Here is a 26,538-nt window from a genome sequence, read left to right as displayed (position 1 = left end):
AAAATATTTTAGAGAGATGCTGAAAGACAGAGCAAAGAACTCATCAACAGGAAGAGTTTTAGATCGTCAAAAAGGTAGCAAAATTATTACTTTGTCCCTCTCCGCTCCATCTCGCCCTATAAGAAGCTGATTATCTTCTATATAAAATGTTGTCTTTTATGTAAATTTACTTTTGGCAGCATAATAGCACTCATGCTAAGACAGCATCATAATTAGCTGTCCAATTGCCTTCCAATACTGTTTTTTTAAACATAAATAAACAGAAGGAAAGTGGCCTTGGTGAAAAGGAAAGCAATGAGTACATTCAGTATCTGGCTATCCTTGTTTTTTGTTAAATTGTCACTTGTAACAAAAACCCCCTCACACAGCCATAGCTTTGGCAACCTGGCTCAGGTAGTCTCATTACCAGAATCTAATCAGAATTGAAGCTTTAAAAGGTAATGTTAAGCATTAACAAGAAGTCCCACAAATCAATGGGCCTATTCATGTACACAGACTTTGCAGAACTGGGGCTTCAATTTGGACGGCAGAAGCATACTACTATATTTGTTATTATAATAGTACCTAATAGCTGTAAGGTCAGGCATCCTGACCTTACAGCTATTAGGTACTATAAATGCAGGCTACAGTGTGAAAGGCTGTATTTATTAATTTATTAGATCAACATGCCACCCTCTCCAAAACAGGCTCAGTGCAGCTACAACACAATAGAAGAAAAAACAGATAATATATTAAAATACAATAGGATATAAATCAACAACAAACTCCCAAATAGTATCCCCAAACTTAATCCTTCCTACTAACTGCTTGCTCACGTGATTTTTGAATGCTTTGAGAAGAAAATGATGGGGAGAGAGAGAGAAATTCAAATAGTAACCAAAATTTAAAAAAAGAAAAAAATAAACCCTAAAAAGAAAACAATCCCAAAGGTCAGTACAATGTCTACTAGTCAGGTCCCCTAATGGTTTTTGTTAAATTTAGATTCTTTTTTTCTTAAGCATATAAATATGCACATGCCCTTCATTTTAGCAATTTCCTGAAAAACACACTATGAACTAACTGTAATACTTAGGAAATGTGCTGGCTCCCTGTACCTGTATAATGAGTACTTATGAGCCCTGTATTTTGCCAGTTACCTGCAACACACATCTGCTTATAAAAAAAATGCAAACTGATTTTGTACCCAAAATAGAAACCCATAAATCAACAACAGTTAACTGAATCTATCGCACTATGTTACTTTGGCCATCAAATATTGATGTTGATTATTCAACATTTATTTTAAAAAGCAACAGTCTTCATAAGAATTAGTGAAGTAGTTCTGGTTCCAAGAACATTAAGTTACCCAGCCAGCTGGTTTGAGACCTGTCAAACATCTGCTATAACATTTTCAACCTTTAAGAGACTTGAGGTTAAGATTTGTTTTAAAAAGCAAAACTAAATAAAGTCAAGGAGCCTGAATCTCCTTCAGTGTTGCTAATGCAGCTTACTGAGCTCTGAAAACAAGAAACAACGAAGTAAAAGCAAGACTTGCGTGACTTCAGATGGGAATACTCAGCCTACCTCAAGGCAATTTCTGTTTATTCAGCCTGCTGCAACCAACCAACAGAAAAACTGCAATCCATTACATTTCCGTTTCTCCTAAATCTGGCAGCCATCCAGGAAACAGGATACAACTGGCCAAGTGTGCAAAGGCTTTACTAATCAGTTTGCCAAATATACATTTATCATTCACATACTAGCCTTGGGCAGCATGGCTTCTCATTAGGAGGTTCCAACTACAGTTATCCAGTAGGCTAAAACTAACATATTATGTGCCACTCTAACACGTCTTCTTGTGCTGTTCCATGCAGCAGCTGTCAGGATGGAGATATTTTTCTTTACATAATCAGGTTAATTTCAAAACAGCCAAAGAGAAAAGGAAAAGAATAAAAAGTCACATCCATCCTTGTTTTGAATGTATATGGTAACTGAAATGCCCTGGTCAGATTCTCCACCTTATTCTAACAATATTTTAGAGGAGGAATTAATGAAAGATTAATAGATGGTTAGAGCCATATATAAGATTTTTGGGGTGGAAGATTATAAATATGTATTTAAAAAACATACAGGTAGATGGGCCAAGGAAAAAAAAAATCAAAACTTTACCAAATAAAGCAAGTCTCACAACCCCCGCCCCCAAAAACCAAAGCAAATTTATTTAAAAAGAAAAGTAGAGAAGTGCAATCTAAGTTTTATCTTAATCTGTACAGTGCTTACCTTTGTGCTTCAGCCCAGTATTAAAACATTAAAACATTTCCTTTCTATAACTGGAGTTGATGACAGCTTAATATCACCTAGAAAGTTCCAGCTTAAAAAAAACCCAACTGGTCCCGAAAAGCCTATAAAGACTGTAATTAGAACGTTTTTTGCAGCTTGTCAAAACTAGCTTTAAAGAGGTAGACTCTCAGCAGCTCCAAAACAGCCAGGCAAGGGGAGCTATATTAGTATTACTGAACTCTTCTATCTGGGTTTGGGGAGACAAATTGGTAAGGTATTATTTAACATTGGCACCATCACTCTTGCTGGACAACAGGGCTGACTGGTTGCACAGTGGAGAAAAAGGAGGGGAAATGGACAAAAGCTTCTATACTGCCAACTCTATGAAGTGCAATGACCAGGGGTGGGCAAAATACAGGTTGGATATGACGTACCAGATGATTGTATGAAACTCACAGCTGCCACAGCGCTTTGCATAGGGTAAGCCTGGCCTGCTCCTGCCTGGGGCAGACCTAGGCCCCACCCAACCTGTGCCCACCAACAGCACTGCCCTGGCCCCAGCCGGTGTGCAGTTTCCCAGCAGGGCTGCTCCTGCTACTGCTGCAGTAGTGTAGGTACTGCTAGTCTCCCCTCACCTCCAGCAGCTCCTCCTGCCCCTGCTACGCTGTTCCAGGCCTGGAGTGGGGAAGGCAGAAGCTGCAGCCAGGTGGCTTCTGACCCTGCTTGTAGGGCTCCAGCTCCAGGCTGCCTTCCGCCCACTCGGCCACCCAGCACAATGAGCAGCCACCTATGGGTGGCCAAGTGGGTGAAAGGTTGCCAGAACAGCACAGTAGGGGCAGAAAGAGTAGGAAGAGCAGCTGCTGGAGGCAAGGGAAGCAAAGTAGTATCTGGGCAGCAGAGGGAACAGCCCTACGAGAAAACGTTGTGCGCTACCTTGGCTGGGGCCAAAGCAGGTACACAGCATGGGCTGTCCCAGGCAGGACTGGGCCACGGCCAGATTGGGGGTGCAGACTGCACCTACACTGCATTGCCCGGGTGAACAATGCTGCACGTGCCGCCTCCAACTCATGGCCAGCTCCTGAGACTTAGCATGCAGGCAGCTCCCCACACACATGCAGGTGCACATACCAATACGCAGCCCCCCCACCCTCACATCCCACTCACATACACAACATTCAAGAGTAAAACTTTATTTGAGCCATTATGCAATCACCTCTATATACACTGCTCAAAAACATAAATCAGGGGCAGAAATTATTTTAAAAAAATAAAATTAAAATGTGTATAGCAGATTTTTGATTTTTAGTATATGATCTGTTTCTCATCTAATTTGGTAAAATACCTTCTGAAAGATTGTGTGTATGTGGCCCTCAACAGCTCACCAAAACTCATTAAGTGGCCCTCCAGACTAAATAATTGCCCACCCATGCCTCAAGACTCTTGTTGCACACACCTTCACACCATTCCTCAAACAGATCTATGCTTAAAAGCCACAATCTAGTCCTGGGGCAACTAAATGGTGTTTTGTGAGCTGCCTATTGTACCTGACCAGTTCAAATGCAGCTCCTGAAGAAGGACAAGTGGTTAAATAAAAGCATTACTTTGTTCTCTGTTCATTTTTTTTTTCCTATTTCTGATTTTCCTCCATTCTTGCTTTCACAGTCATTTAGGCTGCTGACATGAAAAAAGGGGAGGAGGGGAAAAACAAAAATGCACTTTACTGGAAGAAGTGCATTAGTTTGACTTGCCTCTACAGCATCTGCACAGAACAAGTGCCTCAGCAGGGCTTTTTGGTGCTTTCATCTAACGGCGGATTCAAAGAGGAATCTGGGTTAAATGCAAACGTACAGTAAAGTCCAATGCAATTCTGATGGGCTTCCATTTTCTGTAATGTTTTTTAAATTGTTCTGGCTCTTTCACATATAGGTCTAACTTGAATATTTTTTTGGTATCTGGATAGCAGAATAAAAAATCTGTAATCATACACATGCTAAAACAGATTACCATGAATGGGATGTGCCCATGAAAAACACCCTTAAATATTTCTTGTTCATTACCTCTCTTCTTTATGTTACCAAAGTGAATTAGATGCTAATAAAATTCCCCTTATCTCAATGCCATAGTCATTTTCAGAATGCAGATGTATGATGTTAGGCCCAATGGCCTAGTATTAAAAGGCTTCCCACTATCACAGGCAACGCACCACTTTAATTGTGTTTATTTCTCAGGGCAGAAAACAACAATGATCCTAACAAGCATAGAACCGGATGCAAAAAAAGTCTCATCATTAGCTGGATGTACTGTACAACTTCCAGCAAGCTTGGGCAGCTGAGTATTCTGCCGATTTCTGCAAGGTAGCAGATGGAACATCTTCCCCCAATCTACATCTCCCTCCAAAAGTCTGGGAGAAAAAATGTAAAGGAAAATATGTAGTTGAATCCCCAAGCCAGCCAACAGTGAAAAGCTCATGACAATCAAAAGTGCTAATGAGGCTCCTCATTGGCACAAATACTTTGAAGATGCAAGAATGGAATGGACAACATTGAAAACCTTGTTTCTTACTATTAAAGTTACTCCTGAAAACACCAACTCAATGTTCCCAATTAACATTCAGGGAATGAAGAACATGGAAACAGAGTGATACACTGATAAATCTCTCATGCAAAACATACCACCATTGGAGCTGATACTTCTATGCTATTTATACTGCATCATTAGAACCTGCAGGTATGTGGTATTCAAATAACTCAAGGAAAAAGATACATACATAACTAAATTATGAAAATTAAGCTTCATTTGTGTTCTAAATATATATTCTCCTTGGGATTTACGTCATTGGTGTTACTGTGAATAACCCCCGCTGAAGTAGGTTACTTCATTAGATTCCAAGGCAGAGTAAACCAGTTTCTGCTCAACTATTTACTGCCGTTAGAAATGAATGGAAAACTAATCTTCCTTCATTTGATAAGTTGTACAGTCCTCCTCATAAGAAGTTTTGTAGGGACAGGAGGAACAGAATATTATCTGTGGTCAAGTGATTGTCCAGAATCACTTTTTGTTATATTAGAAATATGAATTTATTATCCCACTGTAGTCACTGTAAAAGCTAAACAAACTCAAGTGGCTACTTATTTCTGTAAGAGTTCGATTTTATGGTACTCCAAGATCAGAAGAATTATTGCCAAAATGGCTTAGGATAAACACAAGATGGTAGGAGTCTGATTCCCTCTATTAAGTTACTCTGCATGGCACAGTAAGCAAATTCAAATCCAAACATACCTTGTTTCCATTACAAAAAGGAGGATTCAGTACAGTTGGGGAATGCCTTCCATGACATCATGTTCCTACAGCTGATGCCAACACAGGTCATTGCAGCTTCCAGAAAAGCCTCAGTGCAAAGTATAAATCCTCTCTCTTTTCTTAGGGTAAATAAATTCTGCAGTTATGAGAATCTAGCTATTTACTGCAGAATTATTGGGCCAGGTTAATCACTCAAGTCCAAACTCAGTGAAGTTGTCAGGGATAAAATTTGGCCCATTCTGATTGAATTCAAACTTCTCTCATTCTCGACTGGCTGCAACATGAACCTCTTGGAAACCTTCTGTTCTTGTTTTTCATTCCAGATGGTGGTGAGCCTCAAGATATTTGAGTGCAGAATTAGATCCCCTTCTCCCCCTGTGAAAAATCTGCATGCACACAGTTCTATAATTTTCTCTCAGCAGCTTTCTGGGATGCTTCCCATCCTAACTGGGTGTCTTATATCTGAAATAGTATGTTGGCTTTTGTACATCTTAAGTGTTCTCAATATGAATGAGTATGAGATAATGTGTATGTGCCTTGCCCCGTATGCTATTACTCGATATAGGCTGATTCTCCCTGCTGTAATTGATGATGCGTGTAAAGTACACAACACTCCACTGTTGTGGTTAGTTATTAACTGTATTCTGGCATCACCTAGGAATCCCAATTAAGGATGAGGGCCCCAGTATGCTAAGTGCTGAACACATGTACTCTACCATGAATATATTAACTCTGACAATTAAACAAATCAGCAGACAGGACTCGAGGCATCTTCTGTGGTCCTTGCAGCTTAATCGTCTCCCATTTTAATTTTCTTCTTCTCATACTATGTAATTATTGCCCTGACTGCCTTCTTGCCCACATCCCTTCAGACCAGTTTCTCAAGGTTGCTCCACAAGCTGTCCTAAGCTTTGATTTATACCTCTGTAACAACAAACAGAAGTCACATCTGGACCTATTATGTAATAGCCCCTGTTGGTGCTGCAGTTCTACCAACCAGTCAGGCCAGACTTCATTCAAGCCATGGACATCCCTCCAACCCAACCCGCCTATATTGCATAGATCTGAATTCTCCTGTCAAAGATCGGTCTATGAATTTATACTTAATATTTTTTGGTTGTTTCTTAAAAAAAGGAAACACTTGCAACTTTCTTAACAATAAGATGCATTTCAACAATACTGCTGCTTTTTTTTTTTCTTTACAAACATATTCCATTTTACTACTCCACTGACAAAAATTGGAGGGCCCTTAGTGACATCTGAGAGGTCAGCAGAATTTTAGCCAACTTAATGTGTGCTCAAGGACCACCCTGAGGTATCTCATCTGTTCTAAGGTTCAGAGATGTTAAGAGGCAGAGTAGAGTAGACTGGGCATTTCTAACCAGATATTCTCTTGCCCAGTGAGCCTGTGTAGCCAACGCCTATGCAAACTTGATCACAGGGGCATGCTGTAGCCAAGAACTGGTAGGTGGAAATGGGCAACAGGTGTGGTTGGAGTGCATAGGTCTCTCCCCATCTTTGGTAGCTGAATGGCCCCTTTCAGACTGTTGCCATCGGGAAGAGATTAAAGCAGCCCCTCAGTTGCTCTAACCTGTACAAGGTCTGTGCAGAAAATTAGAAATTCACAACCTGTTCTCCCCACATCTTCCGTGTTCAATGCCAGTTTAGCATAGCAGAATATCAGCCAATAGAAATGGAAAATGCATGTGTTAGGCTACACCTATTTCTTGAAATCAAAATGTGTATTGTGCAGTATCAACAGCCAATTGTTAACCAGGATGTACCAAGAAGCAATGTAATTGTCTATACATAAATGATCCCCCCACCAAACAAGTTTCATTCTTTCTTACACTCACAATTTAACATAGCTCATTCAAAAGCCATACAGCAAAAAGTCTGATACTTGACACACCAAAATATAGTCATATCAACCTGTAGAATCGCTATCCACATATAACTGAGGGCACATTTGGCCTATTGTGAGATTTCTTTTTTTAATTAAAATACAAATTGCATTTGAATTCATCTTGTATAAGACTGAAACAAGTCCCATCCCTATATTAAAGCAGATCTAACAAGAAAATAGACCAAAGGAAATTTTTTTAATTTTTTTTTTTTTTTTTACACATATATGAAAAAGTATACAGTCTTAAACAATGATTACAGATTGTGAACCAAAGATTTTTTTTGTAGCAGTTCAGTCCCTTGTTCTTCAGCCAAAACACAAACTACTGCAATATTATGGTATGCCTCGAGAAAGATTACTACTAGCCTACAACGATAAAAAAAAAAAGTCTCAAACAGCCTACGCTTCCCAAGAATCACTCATTCTAACCAGAAAGAGAAGCATTTTTCTTACATTCTTACTTTTTCTTACTTTTCATTTTTTGTAACGAAGGTCTAATGAGCCTTGCTCTGCCAAAGGCTGGCCGAAGCCTATCTTTGGTAGCTCTCTCTCAAGTACTAGAGCTAGTCTGAATAAGTAGCTGTGGAGTGAGTACTCTGCTCTGGACCAGGACTTGTGGCAGAAGTGATATCTTTTATTAGAGCAACTAGATATTTGCAAGCTTCCAGGCACACACACCTTTCTTCAGGCATAGGAAAATGCCAAGATTGTAAAATTTCTCCTAAGTAGAAATGAAAATTCGTATCACTGGATGTGTATTTTCTCTCTCCTTTCCTACTGAGCACAGATTTGATTGAAGTCTCCATCTCATTTAACACAGTAGGCACTACCATAGCCAACTATGCCACACCCATCACTGCAATAACTAAAGCTGGAAAATTTGGGGGGGAGGGTTGTTTATTTGTTTATAAAAAGCACTCGCTCCCTCTCGCTCTGTCCTGAGAGAGGTGTTTTGTTCGACTCTGGGAAAGCCAAGTCAAACAAGTAAGTCTTGAGGTTTGCTCTGGAAGCTGCACGATCAGTGGGCATTCCACAGTGGTAGGCCAGCTGCTAAGAGAGCTCGGTTCCCTGTGCTCAAAGTGTTTGTGGTTGACAGTTCCATTGTCTGAATGATGGATTCTCAAGGCTGGATCCACAGATTTCATTCTGTTTTCTATTAGCAGCCAAGGCAGACATAGGAGCACTGGGGTGATGTGTTTTTCTCTGCATTTATTGCTCAGCAGGTGAACTGCTACATTCTGAACAAGCTGGACCTTTTTCACCATTGATATTCCAGCATTCCCAAAGTATAAGAAATTTCAGTAATCAAGCCAAGTGGCCATGTACCTATGGAGCAAAGTAGCCAAATCAGTCTTAGATTGTGGTGCAATTCTCTGGACAGTTCTAGATAGAACAGTATATTTTTAGTAGCCAAACGTATGGCAACCCACAGTCCTAAAGGCTGCAGACCATCTTGATAGAGGGAGAAGAAAACCCTTGATAAAAGGAAATTGTTATGGAGAAGTAGATTCTTTGAATTACTTCACTCTTCCCACTGCCACAGCCTCTCCTGCTTGGGTTTAATGATCTGCTCTGCAATAGCACACTCATGGCTTCCAGGTATAAGATTAGTTGGCAGATCATTCTCTTAGCAAGCAATACTGCAAAACATAAAGGCTGGTACAATATTCCTAGTTTTGGCAACTGACTCCAGATAGTTTCCTGTCCCTCTCCCAAACGGCTTCTATTTAATAGGACTAAGAATCAAGTCTTGTGAAGCAAAAGTAAAGGCTCTAAAATTGTGACAGTGGTTGAATACCACAATTCTCCAGGTGGGATGTGAACTAGGTCACCTCTGAACTTCCCCCCAAATTATGATGATTCAGGGGTTTGAATCAGGATAAGCTACAAACCTTGTTATAGTTGCCTGGGCAAAAGAAGAAAAAAGTTTTAGAACAAAATCTGCTGTCCTAAAGAGTAGCCAGAGGAACCACTTAGCACTTAAACATACCCTACACAAGCATAACTAGGGCAGGGCAAGCAAGATAACAACCTTGAGTGCCAATTTAGAGGAGGCACCAATAGCAGCCCAAAGTACTTCTCACCCCCACTTTCCCTTCAATCTTTGCCCAGGTTTCTAACATTGCTAGTTACACCTCTGACATGCTACAGCTTTCTGTATGTAAATATGGATTTCAAAAATGCAAAAATTACAAGTGGTGGTGGTGTTGGAGGGGGTTAGGGAGAACCTAGCCCCTTAACTCAGGATCTCAACTGCAGAGAAAGGAATTAAGAGATACTGAGCCCATTACAAAGCCTAAAGTAGTTTCTCATTTGGTATATGCTTCAGTCCAGTCTTATTGTGATGGCTCAGGACACAAATTTTAAGAGGAACCAGGATTTTAAGAAGGGTCTTCAACTTAACATCACATTGTGCTACCTCTGGGCCTGAGCTGAGATGCGGCTTTCTTTTTTTTTAACAATGCCAAGCATGCTTCCATATGCTGAAGACTAAGCTAGTCCTAAAAAACGTAACAGTATAAGATAGGAGCTTGAAAGAGGAAATTCAAAGGTCTAGCAGCAGAATCACCAATTTAATACTTGGGGACCCGATATACAGAAGTTGAAATTAAAATGTCAAAACAATAAATAAAGGAGTTTTAAACAAACATTCTCCACTGTCTTACAATAATACAGCGTTCCGAACCCACTAACCTTTTAGCCCTGACAGAGGGGGAACACACTACTTAAAGCATGATTAGCTTGTTTAGACCACATAAATAGCATTCATATGCCAACTGCACTAGAATTCAGCTGGAAGCCTATAAATGTAGAATTTATGTTAAAAATGTCTCATCTGGACAAGCTAGCCAATGTGATTTTAAACCTCCCCTTTTGATAAAGTCAGCAATATTTAAAAATATCTCCGTGCATCGATTCTAGTACCGAATCCTTGCCTAAAACCTTGCCTTGGCTACAATTTAGATGTATGTGGTACAACATATTAACATGCACATTCTAAAACTCTAGCGTAGATGTGGCAGTATATACATGCCTTTAATGTATGCTAGGGTTGATCACTCTGTGCATGTGGCTAATGCACACAAATTAAGAATACACCTTTATTAACATGCAAAAAGTAGACCTTGTTTCCCAGTCCAGATAAGCTCTTTGTCCGTGGCTTCCCATTGTGAAGAGTCCTAAAATTCCTTATTTTTAAAACAGTGCAGGAGGAACTACTTAATTTATTAACACCCACTAAACGAAACAGACCACAAAACTATGTTAAAAAACCACTACAATTTAAGGTCCATATCACTTAAGCGTAGTACTTGTTTATCCCATTTCTACCCAGGGCTGAGAAGGATGCTTCTAAAGTCCAGATGCAGAGGGAGACTGTGCTTCAAAACATGAACAGCGCTTAGTCCTAGTGGCCATGGCATGCCTCCAAAAAAGGTATTATCTGTGAAACAAAATTAATGAGCAAAACAGATGGGGAGGGGGAAGAGTATGTATGGTGCAATGCTAATGCAAAAATTCAAATAAAAGGGACAGCTAAATCTCATGATGAAACAGATACTACCAAAGGCAAGCAGCTGTGACACTTCAGCCAGGTGGTCATCTTCAGCTAGTCAAGAGGAAAAATAACTCCAGCCATTTCCTTTGCAGATTAAAAAAAACACCATTACACACCTCATTTTCTAGTGTCAGCCTCTATTTTAATTAATTCTTTTGTTCCCTAATACACAGTCAATTAAAAGTAATGCTCAGAAAATTCTGAAGGAGAAACAAGATCAAGAGCTTTTTAGTATGTTAAAATAGAAAAAGCTCAATTAAACATGCAAGCAGTTCTTCATTCCTATTTCATTATTTCCAAGTAAATTATTGTTATTTTTATCTCTTTAAATTCATTTGTCCATATCTCCGAACTAGAGGTTGGCTTTTCCTGTGCTCTTAATAAAAGTAAAAACAAAAAATAAAAATAAAACCAAAAACAAAATGTCCTCATTTGTCTTATTCATCAACACCCCCCTCTCCTCTCCCCCCATGTAGTCCAACCCATATCCTTAACTACTTTCCATCTGGTAACGTATTTATTACCTGTTCTTGATTAATAAAAATATGAAGTTAGCACTACAAGAGAAAAATCTGCATTTCCAAGCAAAAGTTCACTTTGCACAGACACTGGATGGCACTCAAGCCAGTAAGGCTCTGAATATGAAACTGATGCCTGCTATTTGTTGGGGAGCATCTGGGCAAGTAAAGTTTCTTTGTGAGTTATTTTCCATTGATCATGTTATGCTTCTCTATACCTCCCGATTCACAGGGTGAACATCACCCCCACCCACTTAAGGGAATGTTTAGAAGCTTGATCCCAAGCTACATTCAAGCTGGTTTAGACAATCACTTCACACACATTACGAAATGCTCCTTTTATGTAGGAAAATAAGTTACCTTGGCAAATCTGAACCTGAGCTACAGACAAACTCCCCCTCAAAAAAAGTAGTGGAACAATTTGCTAAACTGAACTCTCACCTCTCAACTATCCTACTGACAAGGAACAGTATGTTGGACCTTGTCATTTAATCATTACCCACTAGTGCAGGGCAAGTAAGGAACCAGGAGTTTAAAAGGTTGAGAGTAGAAACCAAAACAAACTAAAAGGTCATAAAGTCAAGGAGACATTCGGTTTTGTTTGAGTAAGTTAAGCCTATGCAGTCACACTGGAAAACTGCTGCAGTTATACATCCTGAAAATGAAAAGCCTTTTCAAGAACTGATGGGTTTGGGTATTTTGGTTAATTTGGTAAGCTATACAACAAACACCAAAGGCAGTGGAAGTCACACAGCTAAGACTGCATGCTGCTTTAAAGTGCAGTATACTAATTCAGAAATGCATCAGGACACTATGGAACCCAATTTTCCAGTTAAAAATTCATATTAGGAAGTGGTTCATTCTCTTCCAAAAATGATCCAGTGTCTAGCTATATTTCTCTTGAAAGCTTCTATAAATACTTTATAGGTGTGGTTAGAAAACTGTGGCCAAATTTTTCCAGGATTTTTAGTTTCCATATCAAGTTCAGGTCTGTAGCATGTTCATATTAACATTTTGTAGAGAATATACTTCATTAACTGCTGTGGCAAAACCCTTGGTGGTCTGCTCCTTGCCGACTTTGACCATTGCAATTTCAGTCATTTGAAAATTACTTCCAGATGAGTATCAGTTACAGAGAGATGGAGAATTTTTATAACATGTATAAATATTGCAAGAATCCTGGAGGCATATGATAAGTACACAGTGAGCTTCTATGCAGTACATGTGTAAGCACATGAATAACAGCATGCAGAACACACATGCCAAAGACTTGATTTTTAGTCATGAATAAACTGATTTGTACTCACAGTTATTTGCAGGTATAGCATGTAAACATCTAAAAAGACCCAACACTGTTTGTGATAAGTGGAATCTCTAATTAAGAGAAAACCTTTACAAATCTAAGGGCCCTGGCACATATTACATCTGAGATATGATTAACACGTTAATTGCATCATAAATGGTAACCTGACCACACATTAAAGCCAATTTATGGAGTGATAATATAGCAACAAGCCACAAAGACATTCCACATATAATGTGTAACATCTTTGTGGCTTACTTGTATCACATCTTAAACTGAACATGTGGCACGTTGGGGCAGAGATATGACAAACCCTGATGCTCAAATGAGCATAGCAATCTGGCATGGAGCAACCCTAGGGTCCAGGATACAGCCCCTCTATCCACTACTGGGATCAGGCTGGGGGCAGTGTCAGGGCCTTGACCCAGAACCTCTTTCCAATTGGGGGGGGCCGAAGGGAAGGGACATCATAAGCCCAATATCAGGGAACATCTCCCCAGTTTCAGGCTCACTGTGCCCCTGGACCTTTACAAAGCAGGCATGCAGTTTGAAGCCTCAGCTGCATGCCCACTTTTTTCTGTTCCTGGGATGCCTGTGGAAGTGGCAGCTAAGGAGCTGTGCTCTATATCTGCAGGAACTACTCACTTCACAGTGTGGAAAACAGGCAGCAAAGGAGCCAAGAGATCCCAGCTCCCCAACTACCCATGTCCTGCACTGGGGGACCTGGTGCAATGGGGAGCTTTAAAGAGCATGACTGAGGCTGCTTCCCCAACTTTCCCTGCTGGAGATTTCAAATCCTGTGCCCAACTGGAACTTGGGGTTTTGACAACCAGCTGTTTGTCAGCCCAGCCAGGAAAACTCTGGTCTTTAGCAGGACCCGGGGCTGTCCCAGACAGGGCCAGCAATTGGCTGACTATTAGCCCAGTTCTAGACCACACAGGAGACGGTTACAGTCCCTGGTAACAGGCCAGCTGACAATCAACAGATTGTTGGCCAGGCTGGACCTGCAGAATCTCCTCTTTCAACATGTTGGTGCAGAGAGAGTTCAGGATGATGATCCCAGGCTCCCCTTGCACTGGCAAGTGGTAATGGCAGGATTCAGATCTGATCCCCAATTCCACAATTATGCCTCCTGCCTTGCACAAGCAGCCTGGCAGGAGGTGCATTTTTTGGCGTTGTGGATCAATCCATCATGCTATTAAATGAACATATGCCAGGGGCCCAGCAAGAGCATTTCATTTCCATTTCATTTTAAATTCTAAGATCAATATTAGTACTTGAAAAGGGATCCCTTTTAAAATCTGAAACGTAGCCATGGTATTCATTGTGTTGGGGGGGGGGGGGGGGGGGGGGGGGGATATGGAAACACTTGCCCTAAAACTAGTCCTAACTATTTTTTAATCCAACCTCCAAATTCAGTGTCCTACATTATGCACGCACCCTCCCCCATTTATAATATATTAAATTCTGTAACATTGTTTTACCATGTGAATCAATTATGAACTTGCATGAAAAGGAAAAGGTGGCATGCAGAGATGCAGCAAACTCACTAGGCACCTGGGGTGGAGAGAATGCTCATGGAAGTACAGGTCTCCCATGCTCCATGTGGGTTCTGTATATGCAAATTCGCTCTTATGTGATAACCCTTTTTATATTAAAAAATTGTTATATACGAGGTAAATTCACTCCTATGAGATAAGTGTGGTGAAAGCCCAAGGTCAGTTGCTTTGTGCAGTGCATTGTGGGAGCAAGGCGCCCCAAAAATATAGCCTCCCATGTGGATCTGTGCTCCTCACTTGTTTGTGACAAGTTGCCATTCCCATTATGGCTTCTCTGCATTCCACAAGCTCATCTCCTACCCCTCTCTGCTATTGGCGAGTACCAAAATTGTCTTGTAAAAATGATAGAAATGGGTCTGGGGGTCAGTACAGTCGAGGTCCTGGAACGCATCCCTATTTGTTACATTATAAAGTGGGTTCTCTTTAGGCAAATTTGAGTTGTGCCATTTTCCAGGAATGCATGTACAGCATAAAGCGAGGGAAACCTGTACACCAACCACTGCAGACAGCAGTGGGGAAGGAGTGGCGGAGGGGGGTTGGAGGGAACTGGACAAGGGGAAGGTGTTTATTCAGGGGCTACTGCTGCCACTGCTGTAGCAGCGTCAGATTTGCTCACATGGCAGCACTGCTGTGGTCCCCCCTTCCCCCTGATACATACATATTCGGCACAAGGTAGTGCCTGCTCTGGCAAAGGCTCCCTGGGAGTAGGGTGGTGGTGTGTGGAGCACCACTCCACTAACTCCTCCTACTCCCACTAACCAGTTATACTGCTTCCTTTGGGGCTGCCACGCCCAGGTCCCATGTCCTGGACAAAGACTCCCAAAGGCCATTCTGGTACCCTATCCTAGTTGGGGCCTGGGGTTGGTGCCCCATTCACCCCACCTTAGTTGTGGTACTGGTGGCAGGCAACAGCAGGTGAAGCTAAAGTACCTAATAAGGGGGAAAGCACGAAAATACTTCCTAGGGATGTCTCTTGGACAAAGAACTATTAAATCCTGTAATAGTGAGGCTCATTCTATACAAGAAGTTGCACAGCAAGATAATTAGGTGATCCAGAGCTTCTGAACCCCATGACAATACAGCTCAATTCCTGAGTGGCTTAAAAGCTTCACAGATGGGGCAATACCTGCCCTCTGGGGAGCAGAGAGGGTACACTCCACAGGTGTGTCAGTTGTTGGCTACTACAAGCTTCATTCTACTTCTTCCATGACAACATTGGCGCTCCTTTGCTGTTTCTAATATCCTTCAGTGACTCTCCCCTAGCTGGCCACACAGTCAGCGACTGGAGACCCATCCCACTGACCAGAAGAAAGGAGGGAGGGTCCCCCGGCAGTCGATCCTGCTGGCTGGGGGGGCCATAGCTGATCCCACTCACCGTAACAGCGGCTTCTGGAACCCCCACAGGCACTTCAGCTGAGGTACTAAAAAGTACTTATTTATGCAATTTTATAAGGCAAAATAAAAGACATTGCTCACTGGTTAACAATACTACATCCCTAGGGGGGCCATCATAGAGGACATTCTGGTTTTCTACTACTCTGCCCTTTATTGATATAGAAACCCAACACCTATTTTTCAAGAGAAAAATAAAGCACATATAGGCATCCAGTTTCATATCAATAGAGGACAGGACAGAGAACAACCAGGCTGTCCTGTATGATGGCCACCCAATACATCACCCTACCTTCTGCCCAATTTGAGCCTAACCATGAGTAACTACCTGCTTTCTGGATCAGCTAAGATATTTTCAGATGAGTGCATGAATGTACAAAAGTGGTTCCTCTCCACTCTTCTCAAGATTCATTTGTTTTTAACAGTATTATTCCTGGAACAAGCCGTATCAAAAAGATGAGCTTTGTACCTAGTTTCAACACCATCTGGCATTGACTCCATCTATTCTCTTTGGCTTTGCAATCCCAGCCAGGATCTCACTGCTGAGAATGTGTTGCTGCCAACACCCGATAAACACGTGAATCTAGCCAGCTGCATAAACTCACTGGGAGAAACAGTCTTTGGGTGGGGAGGGAAAGTTCTGGAGAAAGGAGGTGTCTTCAAAACAGTCTGGTTCTAGTCCAGTGGTTTTTAGCCTTTCTTCATTTGTGGACCTCCATTTTGAATGGAGGTGAGGACCCCTTTGAATTGTAAGTGTGGGTATTCAGATACTTTTGATTGATCACAATCATCTTTCATGAACCCCTTAGACACAGTCTGCAGACCCCCAGGGGTCTGCAGACCACAGGTTGAAAACCACTGTTCAAGTTTATTAAGGGACAGGAAATCTCTGAACTCTCTTCTAGAAGAAATAAGGAGTCTGAAGTACAGGTGTACTATATTTATAATTGGTCTTAGAAAACAAGCTGCGGCATTGTGAGCCAACATTAAATCAGTTGCATTCAATCCTACAAAGAACAAGAGTTGAAGCACTATAATCTGGAGGCAACTGTGGTGTAACTCATCGTAGCTAGGTTCTCATTCAAGAAGTCCAGCTCACCTCAGTGTCAAACCTGTATGTCCAGGAGCAATAATGCCACAGCTACAGGGTAAAGGTGCTATTCTCAGCAACAATGCTCTCAAGTACGCTCAGCTCCTGGCAAAAAGCATAGATGCTGCATCTGTTTAGTACTTTGGGTGGGCTGTAGTACTGCTGAGCAGCAACAAGTGCTCAATCCCCTCCCCATAACCCAGGAAATTACTTTGTCTCTGATGCCATGTAGACCTGTCTACACTGTTTCTGGCCCTGGAGGCAGCCCATCTAGAAAAGCTTGGCATGCTTAATGGTACAAATCCCAACGATATTAAGTTTACTCTTGAGATCTCTAGCGTTATCCTGAGGCTCTGCATCAAAATAACGATCACTGTCCAACGCCCTCTCTCTGGTCAGTACAGTATTTTCCATTTCTTCAAGGTATTTTCAACTCAATAGAGCTTAAATGTCCTGGGCTGCAGTTCAGCTATCAGGGTAACTGCTCATTCTTCCCTTCTGGCTGTATCTGGGAAGATGTGCTCATCTTTCACAACAAGCTTCATCTGAGCTTGGAAACCCACATAAACTAGCTTCCGTACAGAACAGTTTAGCTGGCTAACAAAATTGTGCCTGAAAGAATATAGTCAGGTTTATGCACCATTTGCTTCCAAATGGGCCTGGAGACAGTGGACTGATGCTATGCATATTTGGTTAAAATTGTCATCTCAAGAGACAATGAATCTCTGGACTGTGTGCTACCAAGTCCTGTAGAGGCTCTGTTTGTTAACAAGAATTGATCCAAATTCTTCTAAGTGATAGTTAGAAGAATATTCATGATTGTATTGTCATGGCATTCACAAGCCAGCTGGACTGACTAAAGGAAGGAGAGGAATGGGGTCTTCTTTACCTTATGTTTAAGAGAATATCCTCCATTCCCCCATGCTTTATTAACAGGACCTAGCTGGGCTTGTACTGGTTTGTCAGCACCACCAAACTCCCATGCCAGGTCATGAGCCTCATCTGTGGTCAGCTAACAGAGGATTCTCACATTACAGCGACCTAAGATGCTGACTGGGTCCTAGTTTACCAGTTAGTGGCATCCGAGAAAAGCAGAATACACAGCATTCCTGTTTGGTGTTGATCTCCTCAGGGCTCTTTTCCTTGGGTGGAGTCTTCTTATATCAGTGATAGCTTGGACTGAGTAGGTTGGGTAGGTTTTAGTTTCTGTGCTCCTGGGGATTTCAGAAGCTGCCCTCCCAATTCCCACGGTGCAGCAATGGAGCTTGGTGCAATTTTTTTGGGATAGCGACAGAATGGTGGCATAGCTGAAACAGTTTGATTGCTTACCTAACAGGGTGTCTCATCCACTCCACACCCCTGCCTTCCAAAACAAGAAACAGAGTAGCTATTTTAAGGCTTTTGTTAGGCGAGTACCCTGCATAGTAAAAAGGACTTGGAGAATCTTGCATTTGCCCTGTAAGGGTATGCATGACTAGATTATTCCAGAACATTTTGCAAATACCAACTCCATCTAATTTTTAAATTACTGCACTTGGATCTCTCAACTAAGCCTTGAAGCAGTGAATTAAACCTTCAGGGTGTTCACACCTACAATATAGCTTGCAGCCAGGTTCAGTTCTTGCCCCCCACCCCTTTTAAAACTCAACATTTTAGTTTGCAGTGAAATACAAATGCTTTATTGTGCTACAATGTATATTATGGTGGCTGAAGGCTCTACCTTTCCTCTCTACCTCATGACACACCCCAGGTTTATGAAGGTTACACAACAAAGTGCACACCCACCCAACTAGATTTTATGGTTTCATTACTTACAAGGAAAAAAAAATGAAGGCTCTCATTGTGTGGGTTGGGTTTTTTTTTTTTTGAATGAAATGTGAATAGGCAAGGATTTGAAGGAGAACCCTGGACAAAAACCACAAAAGCAAACAAATATACAGGGGAACCTTAACATGCAAAAACCCAGAAACACATTTGCATCCACTATTAAAACCAGTTAGGAGGATCAAGCAATCCAAACCCTGGACCTTCCAAATGCAGTCAAGCCTTCCAAATGCTTTAATTTCGCATGTATTGGGCATGTCATGCTGCCATACAAACTTTGCTTAAAAATTCTTCCATATTAAAAAAGTAGCGATATAATACTTAAAGCAGACTGAGGCAGGAAGCTCAGGCTGGAATCTTAAGAGTAACTATATTACTTAACCAAATGGTTCAATAATAACAATATTATTATTATTTATTAATTAAAAAAAGGGATGTCAAGAGCCTGGTGGAAAAGAAATCTTTTGAGCCTGTTATAATGAACCTCATTTAAAAATTCACCTAGGATGAATGTATTGTTACACTGTTACTGACCTGCAGCAGAAATTACTACAAGTGTGAAACAACACTGGCAGAGCTGTCCCTAGGGTACAACAAATCCAGGTGTCTGCCCTGGCCCTGCACTTTAGGGGGTGGAGGGGGGCCCACAGAGCCAGGTGGAGTGGCTGCAGCCTCTTCTGTGGGGCCTGCCTGGAGCTGGCAGCTCAGCCCCGCACCACAGAAGCAGCATAGAGACCCCCCCCCCCCCACACACACTCTGCACCCACACAGTATTAAGGGGACCCTGCATAGGCCAATTTGCTCAGGGCTCTGCACCCCTCTAGGGTCAGCTCTGAATACAGGTACACTCTAGAGCCACTTGCACGTTTATATTAATAAAAAATACCCTGGTTGGTTTTTTTTTCAAAGTACTTCAGTCTAATAAATGCTAGTAAGAAACTGTCACAATGCAAGGTGCAAAAGAAACTTTTTTCTAACAAAGCAACAGAAATATGAAAAGCAACTCTCAAAGATCTTAAATAGGTGAGAGTGCTTGCTATTTATTCCCCTTTTACAGATGGAAAAACTGACTTAAAATTAATAAAACTATGTTCAATAAAGTGGTAATCCTGACCAAGAGACTTCCTGTTAGACAAGAAAAAAAATAGAAATATTAAAGAATTCCTGAACAGTGTGTGCTTTTTTTTTGCTATTTTACGGCAACTTCTTAAGAAAAACCCTAAATTCAGCAAAATATTTTATGAGTCCTACTCTAGTTTTGGCAAACCTGATTGTATCTGGGAACACACTTAAGTGCTTTGCAAAGTGGAGTCCAAAGACAAAGCTGTAAAAACAGCTGGATATCAAACAGATGAAAAGGACAGAGACATATGGCTACTAAGAAGGAAGGGAAAAATAAGTTTTACCACAGGCCTCAGTTTCTCTCTAAATACATTCTGACCTGTATCACATAGTACCAGCCACCTACAAGGGTGATGACAGTAACTGAAACATATACTTTATGGAAACACTATACTATAACCTGGTTGGAAACAATGGTAATTACACTACTCCTATGTTATCTTTGGATAACACTGTAATTAGCATGTGTCATCACTGTAATCATGATTAAAATAATTATGGTAAAAAATCCCTTGTAAGTAGTACTCACCATTTCAGCTTCCAAACTTATATAGACTTTTTAAAGGTATAATTGTTCTCTCTGTTCACAGCTCAGTTTTAGTTCCCCACCCACTTTCAGTGCAAAAACGTAGTGGTAGAGCAACAACAGACCCTACTTAACTTGCAGATTACTTACAGCTCTTCGAGATATGGAAAATTCTTAAATGCATCCTCTGGCAGCTTTGTGATATTATTCATACTGATATCCCTGTCAAAGAAAAAATATACGCATCAATAAACAGGCACTTCACAGCTCAGAACAAGAAAATTTAACAGATCAGCTCTTGACATAATAGGAAAACATAAGCACATTACAGGGGGGAAAAAAACTACTTCTATAAGTTTATATGCTCAATTTTCACAGTATTATAACCTGAACAGTTACAGAATAAAAATAACAACGAAAAAAATTATTAAATGTTTTTGTTGGACAACTAAAAGAAAACAGTCATATTGAAATTACTGGTGGATGGGTGTGAGGTAGGGAAGAGCTTTTAGAAGCCCATCTAAGCTGTTTCCTTTGGTCCTAATTTTTATTGACGGTTTACAGACACTTGCCCACATGCTTGATGTATAAAATTTAAACTCCTGTGAAAATGGGTCATGCAAAAAGATGTGACCACCCAGTGTTCAAATTTTCATACCATAATGTATTTTAAGAAAGAAGGAAAGGCAGGCATCCATTGGAAGCTGAGAGCGCCAGAGAGCGCTTCAGGCAAGCATGGCTTTGGAGCAACTGACAAGAATAGTAGAAACATGCCCTAGCTCTACCGCAGTCATATTTTCTGCAAAAGCCATAAAAGTCCTGGAGGTAATAGTTTTAAGCAGATTTCATTTTTAGCCCATAAGCAGAGGCAGGCAAGCAGCAAGTACTTACATGATAGGTATGTAGACCAATTCATTTCTTTTCTTTTAGAATCGGCAGTAAATGGCAAACTAAACTCCAACCCCTTTGACTTGCATCGAGTATTTTTGCTTTTTGCTCCACCAATAAACAGTTCCAGTGGAGAGAGATTTTTTTAAAGTCCAAATTAGCATGGATATTCATCACAAAATCTAGGAGACCCTGCTCCTGAAGTAAGCTATTACTCAGCACGAGTGAAAGGGGCAGAAAAAGATCCAGAATCCAGAATCTGATTTTTCTAGTATTGCTTTAAACCAGGGCTGTCAGATTTCTGACTGGCTGGAAGCCCCAGGGGCCGCTATCATGCACCTTCTGGACCACAGGCCACTCTGCTCTGGGAAAAGCAATACCCTGTGCACTTTGACAGCTGCTGCAGAATGGGGATCCCGGGATTCCCCAAGCTACCCAGCAGGAGCAAGGAGAAGAAACCAGAGGCCGATCAAGCCTGGAGTCTCCCGCAGCTGCATCAATAGCAGCAGTGGCAGCAGCAGAAGCAGCTGGAGTGGTGTAGGGGAAGGGACACAGTTCCCACAATGGAGCCCAGGGACTGCAGGTTAACCCCTTGGGGGCTATGGGTAGCCTCTAAGCTACCAGTTGGACAGCTGCATACCACCTTTTACTACTTAATCCTGCTTTTCTCCGTCTACTTTTCCTGCCTTTATTTATTGAAATCGCTTAAGAAAAGGCTTGACGATCCTAAAGCCACCATGCCTGTCCAACTTCCCTTGCATCTGTAGTCTTCTAAAACTTTGATCCAGCATCAAGTGCCAGCTCCCGACATTTTAGGAAAATATGTATCTGTAGTGCCAATTGTGGACAGAGACCATGCTGCTCTTGTTTAAAGGGATTTGAGAGATTTACACTCCATGGACTAGATTTGGTTTTCATTTATGCCTGTGCAACAAAAGCTTAGCTGTTTTCATCTAGGGTCTTGCAAGATGTTCCACTTTACAACTACATGTTTTGGATTACTTGCTTTGTAACTGTTTCCTTGCAATTTACCCAATGCCTGACTTAGCTGAGGTTGCATAGCTTTAACCAAGGAGAGAATTTGACCCAATTTGTTTTCTGTTTTTTCCATGATTCTTGCTGTTCTGTTTTGCTCTGCTCTAGAGTAGGCAGCCAGCTGTGACCATTTGTTTATTTTGGCTTCTATAAATGCCTAGCATAGAGCATCTATGTAATTTTTACAAAAAAATCAACTCCTCCCTGCCTCCCCTTCTACACATGTCAATTACTATATCAAAAAGGGTACCAACCTTCCCCCTACAATATAACACTGCCAAAAAAGATCAGCTAAATTATGAGCTTCATCACAAACTCAGGCTCCCCTGCATCAGTGCTAAAGACTGACTTCCACTTAAGTGGAAAACTCCTTGACAGTCTCCTCTCAAATAGGAGTGGGTGAAAGGAGAACCCCCAGAAGCTTGAGACAAGAATCTATCTCCAGAAAATTTATTACAGCACCACTGACCTAAACAACTGCCCTCGTTTCTAGATTACATGTCCTCTTATTTCTAGAAACTGACCAAAGCTAGAAAAATCCTATCACTCTACAATGGACATGCGAGGCAAGTCTGTCTTGCACTGTCACATGTGTTCATGCAACACCTGTCCTTTAGTCAAAGCAGTTTCCCTTTCTTCCTCTCCATTCTACCAACTTGTTTTCCATTAGAAGTTCTGTGGTCTGAGACGGGTACAAACTAAAATTTCTGCTGCTAGGAAAGATATTTTTTTTAATTGATCCCAAAAAGGAAAGGTAAAAAAAGGGGGGAGGGGGGGGACAGGTCAGGAAGGAAACAACAACAAATCAAATTTCTACTCCCATGAACATCTGAGGCATTTTGGAATCATGGCTCTGTGAAAGTCCAGCCTTTGCAGATGAGAATTTGCTTTGCCGCAGAATCTTGTATCGGCATAAAACCAGAAGCTAAAAGGTTCATCATCCAGGGGTTCAAAAACTACAGGCCCTGGCCCGTTGTAGAAGTCTGCAGGAACATGTCCATAGCCACCTGTAAACAGGAATGATAATATACCTAAGCTAGGTCAACTCAGATTCCATGCTACAGCAGAGTAGCAGAAATCCATTCTCAGACATTTTGTGAAAGCAAAAGAAAGACTAGTCCCTTGAAGAAATTAAAGGAAGTCTTTATAGCTAGGACTGAATCACACACACCTTTCCTGTCAACATGATCCTGGACACTGCCTTTCACTGGTTCAGAATCAGGCCCCTAAGAACAGCAAACAACTTGGAGAACTTTGGAGGCCTAGCAGCAAAAAAAGCCATTTACTGAATGGGTAAACTTCCAGATGTTTGTCCCTTGGTTATGCAAGGAAATAAAATGAAAGACGTACCAGTGCACACATAACATACTTTAAAATATACCTTCAACATACTAAGAAGCTTATGCTTAAGAGTACTTTCTAAAAAGAATGCCCACAATACTCCTGCAATTGTCAGATCATAAAACCTAGCCTTAGTTCACCAAGAAAGTTTTCCCATGTATGGAGTACATTGCACAGGCAATATACTTGCCAGAAAAAGGAACTGACACAGTCACTGAAAAAAAATTCGCACGGCAAAAGAGAACAAGTTGGTACCAGACAAAATTTATATCAACCCTTTTTCTTCTCCAAATGAATAAACTGCCAGATGCCAACAGCTCTTTAAAAATCATCTCAACTTTACCCCATGCAAAATCATAGGCAAACTGGTAGCACAGAAATCTAATGTGCATTGGAAGAGTGTCTTCAAACTGGTAACTGCCTTTTCTACCAAAATGGTTGTTCAATAGTTGGACCGGTTCTGATTCCACCTCCACTAATAAAAACCAAACAGTACCTGTGCTGCAGTTGATTTCACTAGCACATAATGAACGCAAAGGAGATCAGGATCAGGCCCAGGCTACATAAAGCAAACCCTACTGTGAGAGAGCGATTAAGAACAAAAATATGCATGTGTGGCACAGTACAAGCTCCCTCATTAAATTCCAGGAGTCAAATGAAAGGTGATTTATTTGCAAGTTGAACAGTGCGCCTACTTTGAAGGGTGCTTTGCATCTCAGCAGCAGCTTGGGTACCATGGGATGTTGCAGTTGCTGTGGGAAGACATTTTTCTTCTTGTGTAGAAAAGTAAATAAAAGTATCAGATACATGAATTGTCAGCTGTCTGCTCCACAGGAGGCTGCAACTCTTACTTCCCCCATTCACATTTTTCAAATTGTCATGAATGCATGCATTTCACACATCTAGGCTACTTCATTCCTTTTCCAGATGACTCCAGACACCCTTTCAGTTCTTAAATAAATAAGCATTTATGAATGAGGCAAAAGAAAGGGAAAGGAGGAAGGGAAGGAGGGGAGACTGGGGATGAATCATGAGGTTCTAGTAAGTTATCCAAGAAAACCACAGTTCATGTTATTTCTCTAGCCTCCCTCAAAAGAATATCTAAACACCAGTTTTATGATTATTACTTACCGTACCATAACATGAAGTATCAGCATATTATCCCAAGTTTCTCCCACTCTTGCACCTCCTTCTCTCTCACACACATGCTTACCCCACTCGTCTTTGTTCCATTTTTGACCTGAATACAGCCATCTCTGGGATGGAACTTGACAGCTCTTGAACACCAGGCAGCAGTTTATCTCAAAAAATGAAGGTATGAACTGGATAGGTTTGTCATGTCAAGTCAAGTCAAATCAGTCCTGAGGCCGCTGCAACTACTGGGGCACCTTAGATGCTGTTACAATCCTACTCCACTCTGATAAGGTTAAATGAGTTGCTTTGCATCACTGGCAATTCTTCAGTCAGAGTGACCTAGCAGTGCCCATCTCCTCTCCAGGTATGGATGGACATTCGCTCACAGGGAGCTCATCTGCCCTACAGACACCCACTAGTACTAACAGGTCTTGGTTTTTAGTCCTGCTTGGTGTTTTTCACCCAAGCTCTGTGCAGGTGGGGGCACTGGGTTAGGCACGGACAATCTGACCATGGAACAGGCTATGCTAGTTTACACAGTACCAAACAGCAGACCGAGATGCCTGGCCTGACAAGAATTCAAACTATGAGTTTCAACAAAATGGAAGAAAATAAAAATTAAAACCAAGCACTCAACTAACTAAATTAAATGTAAGTTGTGGGTGACACCTTTGGAAAAAAAAATACCTGAACTACCAAAGGAAATGGGAATGGGGAAACGAAACAAAAAAACAAAACCCAGCGTGGTCCTACAATTCATTATTTATGATTATAGTACTGAGAAATGCCTATTTGAATTTAAACTAGTGAGTTTTCCCCACTGTGAAGAATCAAAATCCAAATGTAGCTTAAATATTGAGATCAACTTAAGGAAATTCCATTTATAACAAAGGAAAAAGTCTCCAATTATTTTGATACCTTTAATGAACACACTAACTCCAGTATTATGGAGTGACTCTCAGGTCAGAGCAGTCAGTGTAGTAGAGGTGATATCTTTTATTAGACCAACTAGAATTTTTTTAAATTATTATTATTATTTTGCAAGCTTTTGGGCACATGCGCCCTTCCTCAGGCATAGAAGAATGCAAAGATTGTAAAGTTTCTCCCAAGCAGAACTGAAAATTCATATTGTGCAGGAGAGCTGGAGCGTGATGCAAGTTCTCCTTGCTGGAAAAGTACATTTTATGCAAATTAGGCTTGGATAAAAAGTTGGAGCAGTTCTGAGGAAGGGCACATGTGCCCAAAAGCTTACAAAAACCCCCCTGCAACTGTCTAGTTGGTTTAATTAAAGGTATCACCTCTACCACACTAACTGCTTGTACTTTTAGACCAACCCAGCTATAACCTGCATCTCAAGTCAGAATGAAGTTATTCCAAGAAGAAAACTAAACTAATCATAAAGGGTTTGGCTGCATTTTTAAATTGCTGCTATGATAAGAAGCAACTCCAGTAAGGAACACTATCTCTTATTTGATTATCATCACAGTTCAACCACTTCTTTCAAGGACTGGATTCCTTACCCAGCAGGACTGGCTGCAGTGCCCTCCCCCACCCTGGTCACTGACTGCCCACTGGGGGAGCAAGCCCCACCCCCCCCAACTCAGGAGGCACCAGTCACCCATGCACAGAAAGACATGCTTGACACCCCCTCCCAAGTACTCCAAGCCATCTGTTAGACAAAGACTAGGTCTTCCAGCATAGTTCCTGGAAAACAAATCCCACAGAAGCAGTGGTGATGCATAGGAGGTGCATGGGGGTGCATATGCACCCCCTGAGAGGGCTGGT

General features: G+C 41.3%; 1 protein-coding gene across 2 annotated transcripts in view; it reads right to left on the bottom strand.

Annotated features, from left to right (window-relative positions):
* Window positions 1-26,538, bottom strand: part of LGR4 (leucine rich repeat containing G protein-coupled receptor 4) — a 113,625-nt gene that overhangs the window by 45,068 nt on the left and 42,019 nt on the right. For both annotated transcript variants that reach the window (XM_090032822.1, XM_090032823.1), the window contains exon 2: window positions 20,506-20,577. In XM_090032822.1, coding sequence (XP_089888948.1) covers window positions 20,506-20,577 — 72 coding nt within the window. The remainder of the gene's footprint in view (window positions 1-20,505; window positions 20,578-26,538) is intronic.

This window comes from Crocodylus siamensis, chromosome 2, assembly GCF_052110815.1.
Source record: "Crocodylus siamensis isolate JL-2025a chromosome 2, ASM5211081v1, whole genome shotgun sequence".
Lineage (NCBI taxonomy): Eukaryota > Metazoa > Chordata > Crocodylia > Crocodylidae > Crocodylus > Crocodylus siamensis.
Note: the sequence above shows the minus strand (reverse complement) of the source record. Positions and strands in the feature narration are given on the sequence as shown.